Source organism: Littorina saxatilis, linkage group LG10, assembly GCF_037325665.1.
Source record: "Littorina saxatilis isolate snail1 linkage group LG10, US_GU_Lsax_2.0, whole genome shotgun sequence".
Classification (NCBI taxonomy): domain Eukaryota; kingdom Metazoa; phylum Mollusca; class Gastropoda; order Littorinimorpha; family Littorinidae; genus Littorina; species Littorina saxatilis.
The window spans coordinates 15,961,560-15,971,435 of NC_090254.1; the positions used below are offsets into that span (position 1 = coordinate 15,961,560).

Below are 9,876 nucleotides of genomic sequence, written 5' to 3' on the forward strand. Positions count from 1 at the left end.
ACTTCAGGGCCGGACTAGGCTAAGAGGAGGGGGGGGGGGGTTGCTAGAGGTGGTCCAGGGGGATATCCCCCCTGGCGGCAGGGGCGGACTAGTTCATTTTATGGGGGGGGGGGGGTCAAAAGTATATTGTGAAGATATGGGTGTGAAGGCGCAAAGCGCCTAGCTTGCTAGGTGGGTCCGGGGGCATGCCCCCCCGAAAATTTTTGAAAAAAAGGATGCAAAATGGTGCAATCTGGTGCATTCTGAGGATGATCATTACCAGTTTCAGGCAGCAGATTTTGTCACTGATTATAACCCCCAAAATTGAAACTCAATGTAAACTTAAGAAATGCATACCTCATTCAATATTTTTATATTTTTATATTTATAAGATGGGTCCGGAAACCCTAGAACCCCCTCCCCCCCCCCCCCCTCGTCCGCCCTTGGGCGGGGTCAAGGGGCGGAGCCCCTTGTGGGGGTCAGGGGGCAAAGCCCCCTGAAGCTGATGGGTAGGTCATATTCTGAGATAAGAAAATGGTCGCTCCTTGCATGAAACGGCATAAAATAAGCAATAATAAAAAATGTTTTAAATAAGTAAGGTACATGTTCAGGCTAGGGGGGGGGGGGGGTTGCGCAACCCCCATAACCCCCCCGGTAGTCCGGCCCTGCACTTGAAATCTTGAACAGAATAATTATTGTGATTTGATTGCAGTCTACCCGTGCGGCTATTCTGGCTTCGTACGAGAAACAAGGGAGATAAGTTAAGGCTAATTATTTCCACGATTCCTCACGGAGTTATGTTTCTTACACCATAACGAACAATACGTAACAGAAATAATAATTGATTATTAATGTACTTTTGTTTTACAGACACGGTTGATTAAATCGTTTGACAGACGGCCTTCATACAGTTGTTCTCCGTCTCTGATCTGCTAACGCAAGCCATAATACTTGTTCACATTTAGTAAGCTTGTCGGACGTAGAGTGATCTCCCTTCGTAATGACATCATGGCAACAGAGACTGTTTAAACATGGCCGCTGACACAGGAGAAAAAAGAAATATCGAATAGTCGGAACTTTTTGAACGCTCAAACTCTTTGTAGCTGCTCGTAAAGCAGATTTTGGTTTCGGCGCGTGTAGTTTGTAGACGAAAACAGATTGTTACTGCAAAAGGTAGAAGCTACTCGCAAGAATGCCGAAGAAGAAAACCAAAGGAACAGGAAAGAAGAAAGGAAAGAAGGGTAGTAAAAGTAAATCAACGGTACTGGTGAAACCAGGGAATCCGTTCGTCACGAATGAAATTCCGTCACCATTGAAGCCTGGAGAACGGGTAGGTTCAAGCGTGTCATGAAAATGTGTGTGGGCAGTACATGTACTGACTGACTAGTACATGTATGGGATGTGAATACCTTGTCACTGTGTGTGTGTGTGTATGATTGATCAAAAGTATTAATCAATTAGGTCAAGCATTTATTCATGTAGTTATATAAGTAGCTATCGCTTTATTTATTCAATTATTTAATTATTAGTTACATACGTTGTCAGTTATAGCTATGAGGTTAAATTAATCTACCTGCTCCATTAATTTGTTTGAAACTATATATACACACCTTGTTGTTGTTGTTGTTTTTTTAAATTTTTATCTTAAAATAAACGTAGGATATGGTGGGAGCACTTCCAGAGGATTGTAAACTTGAAATATTAGTAATTACAGAAATATAAGTGTAAATTTTACTGAATTAAATTATTTTTCTTCAGGTTTTTTCTTTATATTTTGACTTCCTTCTCCACTTGGCAACAATATTTGAATGAGAAAATTTTTGAAATGTTTTTCTATTTGTCTCCTTTTTTCTAATGTCTGTTGCGCACAATGGAACGGATTCAGCCATATGACAGCTGATCAAGTTGTTGATCTTATGTTCAGAAAATGTTGTCATCAGGTTTTTTTTATTTCAATTACCGGGTATATGATGTCAACAAAGTTCTTGTCCTCAACTGTTGGTTGTGAAATGTCTTAACAGTTGATCAAGCTGTTGACAACGCATCCAGCTGATGTGCGTGACATTCATGGGGTCAAGGTCTCCACACGCATCCTTGAGCAGATGACCCCGCAAGAGGTCAGGGACCTGCGTGCTGTCTTTGAAATATTTGACACAGACTCAGACGGGTAGGTTCTGATTTTTTCTTGCTTTTCTTCTTTTGTCTATCATTTCTTCTGTCTTATTTCTTACCTTCGATCTTTCTCTCATTTTTTTTTTCTTGAATGATGCCTTTTCTTTGTGAATAGTCTTTTGACTGTTCTGTTTTTGATGTATATCTGTCTAACTCATGTGTATAAATGTATACATAGACTTGAATTGACTCAACTGAACAAGGGAGAAAAGTAAGGATACAGTGAATAATTAATTAACAACAACAACGCTCTTATATCGATAGGCTCCTTTTGAAAGTGATACAACTGGACATCTTCCCTCTCCTTTCTTTATCTTTTGTTCCATCTCATGTCTACCCTCTGCTTGCTGCCGTAAAATCAATAATCACTCAAGTCATTTTTAGAAACAATCTTTTTTTGTACAAATTCTGCCTTTCTTTCAAACAGTGGTTTCACAGGTCAGCCCAACCAAACTGTGCCTTACACATAATAATTACACTTTATTCGTGGAAATATATCTGAAAAGTGAAATATTAACTGCTGGATATGATAGACCTGCTATTGATTTCATTTCCAGAATATTCAGGTTTTTACAGATAAAATATAAGATGTTAACATTGAAAGTGATCCCTTTAAACCAGACATCTGTGAATTAATGTAACCCATTGTGTGTATGTTACAGGCTTCTAGCTGCCCCAGAACTAAAGAAAGCCATGCGTACTTTGGGATTCAAACTTTCACGGGAAGAAGCACAACAGGTCATCTCTGATGTCAGCATGAAAGGAAGAACGTAAGAAAAGAACAAGTGAAATGTAGCTTTACTAATAAGTGTTTTTTCTTTATTTGGGAACTATATGTATAATTGAAATACATGTACATGATTCGCTTTTGTCAGTGAAACAAAACACAGGCACAGAGATAAATAAACTCAAGCTCGCGCGCACACACACATGCAAGAACGCACACACACACACACACACGCATGTACACACAAGCACACACACACATGCACACATAATACACACACACACACACACACACACACACACACACACACACACACACACACACACACACACATATATAATATTATGCAGGCATGATCGAGTGCAAGCACGCTTAGGGTATGCACACTTGAAACAAATTTATCTCAATAAATTACAGAAAAAAAGCGTTGCAGTCACATTAATTAAGGTGTCTTAACTGACGAAGAGTTCTGTCTACCTTGCAGACTGCAACTTGCTGATCTGAGTGTTTGCTATTTTTCAGATCCTTGGACTTCAATGAGTTTTTAGAAACAGTCATCGCCAGACAAGGGGACACCAGAGATGTCTATGATGAAATTCTTCAGGGATTCAAAATGTTTGATTATGGTAAGTTCTGTGGGAGGCGGGGATTTTCTTTGAATGTAAAAAATATCATGAATACAGTGGAACACCCCTTTGTCCAGCTACTCTACTGGAGCAATCACTGCTGGCCTGATAGTGGCGAGTACTTTACCCGCCATGTCGAGTAGAAACATTTAACTGGCGAGTAGAAATGTTCGTCTGCTCGCCAAATGCGAGTAAAGTTGCTGAAACAAATTGTTGGTTTGGCTAGTAAAGTTTGCTCTCTGGCTAGTAAATTTTCAGAATCACTAGCCAAAGGCGAGTACACCATTTGTTGGACTTTCAGGGCTGCACTGTCAAATTTGTTCTTAACTGACTGTTGCAGACAGCACAGGGCACGTTTCCATGGAAAACTTGCGACAGGCATGTCAAGAATCAGGGATCAAGTTCACCCAGAAAGAACTGGAAGAAATGGTGGAAGAAGCTGACATCAATGGCGATGGACATGTTGACCAATCAGAGTTCATCAGGATCATGCTGCAGACAAATCTTTTCTGATTGGTTGGTTTTAATGAAAATGTTTTTTTGAGTGGCCTAGCCTGAATGAACAGTTTGATCGTGACACAAATACTACAAAGTGGGAATAAAGCGGCATAAAAACAATTTACATGTTTCAAAAATCTCCTTTTGCAAACCCAGTCGCTCAGATGAAGTAATTAATTAAGGCTCAGTCAGAGATCAACATTATGTACCATAAAACGGATAGGCAGAAGAGATATAGATTTAGCAGTGACTCAGGCTTGTTAGTGACAAGATTGTATGAAATTTACGAGCAATATTAGCTGAACTGTAATACCTGGTAGTGATAGATGTCATGTGAAGCAATTGACTGAATATACTGTCTGCAGCCAAGCAAAGAAACTGTCCATGTACTGGGGCTTTTTATCTGAATGTATGTATTGATGGTGTTGTGAATCTGCATGTTACCTGAACTAAGACCAAGTTGAGATCAAATTCAGCACATATTGTAATGCAGTTTTTAGGCGCATGATGACAAATGTTTGCGTAGCAATATTGTACATTTATCTTTTTTTTGCATTTTACAATTGTAGCCTGGTGCACTTTACACATGGACATACACAATTGCACACACAGGAACGTACAAGTACACATATATATATATATACTCTGTTGATACTCTCTCCCCTCGGGGTAGCAGATTCTCTTTGGAAACTCGGTCCCGTACGAGGAGGGTCTGATTTCCCCAATAGGGCTGTCTGTGAAGGGACACATTTTTTTTTCTCCTCTCTCTTTTGCTCTGCTAAGAGATTTTAACAAATCTCAGAAGAAAGTCTCTTCTGACTTTCAATTGTTTCTTTCACAACTTCTGATGTTTTATATGTATAGGTTACAACACGAGTGGTTTTTTATATGGCTTGTATTTCAGTCAAGACCCAGCGGATGAATATCATCGGGAGACACGAGCCTTTGGCGAGTGGCTCTCGATTGATATTCCCGCTGGGTCTTGACTGAAATACAAGCCATATAAAAAACCACGAGTGTTGTAATCTGTATATCCCATTCTACCATCAAACACAAAGTGTAGACTACTAGCGGCACTGTTGCGATCTGTGGAGTGTGAAACAGTGTTTTCAGCGAGACTTGGCCTTTTTGCAACCTTAAACTAAGTGACCGTCGCTGAAAAAATAAAACGAATGAGTGCATCTATAAGTACGCGGTAACACTACTTTCAGACCGTTTAAAAGCTTTAAGTAAAGGTTCATAAGTTGCAAGAAAGTAATGAAGTCGTATAGAAATCCATTTAGTTGAAGCGCACAATTCTTTTGCGTTTCAGGTCGGCGGAACGGGGAAACCGGTTTGGCCCCCATTTGGCTTACTCGACTCGATTCAGAATCGATTCCACGTTGTTTTTTTCGAACGCATTATTATACAATTAGTCTTATTGACAGAGAAGCAAATTTTAGGGAACACATATGTAGATTTAACCATTTGCTCCCTATTTGAAATGTATCTACATGTTTTGCGAGTGTGTTTGCATGAACCTAAACTGGTATGGGTGCGAGGAAAACAGGACCCAAGTCTGTCACCGCCGCTTGATTGCATTTTGAAAGAATATGACTGGATTACGGAAAAATACACACATGTTAAGTTCTTAGATACCTTCATCGCCAATGTGGACTTACTGCAGAGCCAGGCAAAAGAGTAGACTTGCTCGCAAAACACGTGAAACAGCTGATGATAGCGAAGCCCAACCGTGCCAGGTAAGGACGGTCTGACAGATTCTCAAAAGTCGTCTGCTAACGAAGCAAGGGGAGGGTACTCGTGTTTTTGTTTTGGTTCGCTAGCATCTGGTTATCTTGTAAGTTGAATGTTCATTTTTTCCCACCTGCATTGCTTTCATAATGAAAGAAACGTTTGCTTATTGCATCTCATACATCAGATCAGTTCTGAGATTCATTTTTGCGTGCAACTGATATGGTTTTCTGAGCCGTGCAATACGATTTTGGAACTTCATACAAATGTGTCACATTGTTCGGCGCGAGGTCAAAGGTCGGGAGCAAAGTAGTTCTTCGCCCAAATCGGAATCTGCACTATCATATATTTTTTTGAGTCCATGATGTATTTATTGAGCTATAAAAATACAACATATATACCCATACTGAAGTAACAGAGACAAAGAAGGGAGGTCATGGGATATATATATATATATATAAATATATATATATACTAGATGATTACCCGCTTCGCCGGGAAGAAGTAGAGCCGAATACCAGGCTGTGCCTGGGACCCGGCTTTGCCGGGTGTACGCCGGCTTTGCCGGCGCACGAAGGAAAGGAGATAAACGCGCAAAACACTGGAGACCTTCTAAAAATAGTAACGTGCAGTGACCTTCTAAAAATAGTAACGTAGTAATGGGAATATGGATTGACGCCACACGGAGGAAGGGAGATAATCGCAGCTGAAAACACTGGAGAAGATAAGGAAGAGTTACTGGTAGTGGATCCCGACAAAAAAAACCTAAATCGGTTCAGCGCGCACAGCGCTGTGCGCTGAGAGCACGTGTTGAAATATCTCATCGATGAGGTTGTGTCCGGGGTGTAGCTGAATACGGTGTCCAAATTTCAAAAAGATCCACCGAGAACTTTGGCCGTGCATCGCGAACAGACAGACAGACACTAGTCGTATATATATATACTAGAGGAATACCCGGCTTCGCCGGGGTGAATCGCGAGACAGAGACAGACAGCGTGGCGGTTCATCACAATCACCTCTGCAAGCGAAGTCCTGTCAAACGGGATTGAGCATTTTAGAGCTTATTTCTTAGCCCTATATTATCTGTTGTGGCTTCTCAAATGCCAGAACATACAGACAGACGAAAGCCGCTAGACCCCATCACAAACAGAACTCTACAATCAACAGGTTTTTTCCCACACACACACACACAAACACACACACAGAGAAGCCGTATATATATATATGTATATCTATATCTATAAATATATAGAGATAGGTGAGAGTGTATTTTTTGCGTGGCTATAAATTGATTCGACCTTTTCACTTTGACAGTAAGAACAACTTACGGGTGCAAGGGAAGCGTTCTGGACAGCGCAGTGACATTCTAAAAATAGTACCTCAGAAACGGGAATTTGGGGTGAACGGCGCGACAGAGACAGACAGCGTGGCGGTTCACCACAATCACCTTTGAAAGGCGAAGTCCTGTCAAACGGGATTGAGAATTTTTGAGCTTATTTCTTAGCCCTATATCATCTGCTGTGGCTTCTCACATGCCAGAACATACAGACAGACAAAAGCCGCTAGACCCCATCACAAACAGAACTCTATAATACATAGGTTTTTGCCCACACACACACACAAACACACACACACACAGAGAAGCCGTATATATATATGCATATCTGTATCTATAAATATATAGAGATAGGTGAGAGTGTATTTTTCGCGTGGCTATAAATTGATTCGACCTTTTCACTTTGACAGTAAGAACAACTTACGGGTGCAAGGGAAGCGTTGTGGACAGCGCAGTGGACAGCGCAGTGACATTCTAAAAATAATAGTAACTTACAACTGAACGGGAAAGCCACACGAAGGAAGGGAGATAAACGCCAAACACTGGAGAAGATAAGGAAGAGTTACTTATAATGGTGAAATGAACCCAAAAACGAAAATGAGTTCAGAGCTGCGCGCTGAGAGCACGTGTTGAAATATCTCATCGATGATATTGTGTCCGGGGTGTAGCTGAATACGGTGTCCAAATTTGAAAAAGATCCACCGAGAACTTTGGCGTTGTGATGTGGTGTAGCGGCTATGGTGTGTCGGTATGGGGGCCCGGGTAAGCTGAGGTGGAACCAAAATAGCTGAGGTGGAACCAAAATCGGTTCCGCGCTGCGCGCTGAGAGCACGTGTTGAAATATCGACCAGGTTGTGTCGTGTCCCGGGTCTACTTGAATATGCCCACCAAATTTGAAGCAGATCCATCGAGAACTTTGGCCGTGCATCGCGCACAGACACACAGACAGATACACAGACAGATACACAGACAGACACTAGTCGTATATATATATAGATAGATATATATATATACTATACACAAACACACACTCACACATACATACAGTACAGTTTACCAATATAGCACAAACACTCACCCAGTCACACACACACAAACACGCACGCACACTCTCATTCACTTACACACACACTTGTGTATATTATAAGGATACGTACAGTATGTTTCTCCTTGTGGTTTTGGCAGAGTGAAAGCAAAAGGGGGTGGATAAACTGGGGCTGTAAAGGTATTTAATTGCTGTGCTGAATCAACTTCTTGGACAAAATACAGAGTGCAATGTTTGTTTCTTATGTTTTTATATGTATGTCAATGACGTTATTATCACACAATAAAGTGTCTAAATGCTCTGTTAAGTGTGTGTGTGTGTGTGTGTGTGTGTGTGTGTGTGTGTGTGTGTGTGTGTGTGTGTGTGTGTGTGTGTGTGTGTGTGTGTGTGTGTGTGTGTGTGAGAGAGAGCTTCAGGGTTCATTATCTCCTCTGTGCCAGTGGTTTTCATTGTGTGTTTATAAGGTTGTGTGCTATATGAACAAATAGGCTTATCTCTACATATGCACTTATTTTTCAAAGGTAATTAATCATATGAGCATAGGGTGAGTAAGTTTCAAGAAAAAGTAAACTAGGAACAGAACACACAAACCCAAAAGTACATTACATAACATTTTAATCCTTTCAGCACAGTGCAGCACTGATTCAAGCCAAGTTTTAAAAAATCATCACATTCCAACATCTGATAGGAGGACAAATTCTATTTCAATTCGATTCACCAGTGCAAACAATCTATTTGCAACAAACACCGGACAATCCTGAACCTTCCCTTTCGTACTCCAAAGTTTCAAAGCACTTAAAACTGTTATATTACACGTAAAAATCAGTCTCGGAAGTGTGATTTTGTCATTTCATCTCACAACCTTTTGTATATTCCAGTATGCATTTTGCAGGAAAACTATTACTCTTCCACACTGATTACCGGTCCAATATTTGCTCATATGCTGAGAATAAAAGGGGACGTATCTTTTTCAGAACATGACAAAACATTGGTGAGAAGGTTTGCAGTTCTGACTTTAATTAAGTGTCCGATTAAAGCCATCAACTTCAAAATAGTTTCCAGCTATACAACTTTCAGGGTTCAAAAGTGTGAGACAGCATTTTTTAGTTAACAAGTTTAGCAGGCAAAATAGAGTGAAAGTTATGATAAAAGCACAGTTCCTTGTTCATTCTAAAAAAAATTTTTTACAAATTAAAATAAAAGCATAGTTTTTCTTTCCTTGATCACCATGTCATTTTTATTTTAAAGATGAGAAGGGGGTAAATTTTATATTGTTCTTTCTTTATTTGGTGTTTAACGTCGTTTTCAACCACGGAGGTTATATCGCGACGGGGAAAGGGGGGGGGGGGGGGGGGGGGAGATGGGATAGAGCCACTTGTTAAGTGTTTCTTGTTCACAAAAGCACTAATCAAAAAATTGCTCCAGGGGCTTGCAACGTAGTACAATGTATTACCTTACTGGGAGAATGCAAGTTTCCAGTACAAAAGACTTAACATGTCTTACATGCTGCTTGACTAAAATCTTTACAAACATTGACTATATTCTATACAAGAAACACTTAACAAGGGTAAAAGGAGAAACAGAATCCATTAGTCGCCTCTTACGACATGCTGGGCAGCATCGGGTAAATTCTTCCCCCTAACCCGCGGGGGGTACATTTTATATATGTCGTATCCATTCTGTACAATTTGCGCATTATGTACAATGAGCAGCATATCTTGCACATTGTATACAATGAGCAACAAGTTTTGCTCATTGTATA

At 40.5% G+C, this 9,876-nt stretch overlaps 1 protein-coding gene across 1 annotated transcript; it reads left to right on the top strand.

Annotated features, from left to right (window-relative positions):
- The first annotated feature begins 962 nt into the window (after window positions 1–962).
- LOC138978269 (uncharacterized) lies at window positions 963–4,122 on the top strand. Its single transcript, XM_070350935.1, has 5 exons — window positions 963–1,309; window positions 2,001–2,146; window positions 2,814–2,921; window positions 3,401–3,504; window positions 3,845–4,122. The coding sequence occupies exons 1-5, from the start codon at window positions 1,172–1,174 to the stop codon at window positions 4,015–4,017; spliced, it is 669 nt and encodes a 222-aa protein (XP_070207036.1). The 5' UTR covers window positions 963–1,171; the 3' UTR covers window positions 4,018–4,122.
- The last annotated feature ends 5,754 nt before the right edge of the window (window positions 4,123–9,876 follow it).

What these genes read in the sequence shown, in the direction of transcription:
- LOC138978269 (XM_070350935.1), top strand. Translation starts at nt 1,172, where the DNA reads ATGCCGAAGAAGAAAACCAAAGGAACAGGAAAGAAGAAAGGAAAGAAG. An exon ending in CATTGAAGCCTGGAGAACGG is followed by an intron (nt 1,310 to 2,000) that starts GTAGGTTCAAGC and finishes ATGTCTTAACAG; the next exon opens with TTGATCAAGCTGTTGACAAC. An exon ending in ATTCAAAATGTTTGATTATG is followed by an intron (nt 3,505 to 3,844) that starts GTAAGTTCTGTG and finishes TGACTGTTGCAG; the next exon opens with ACAGCACAGGGCACGTTTCC.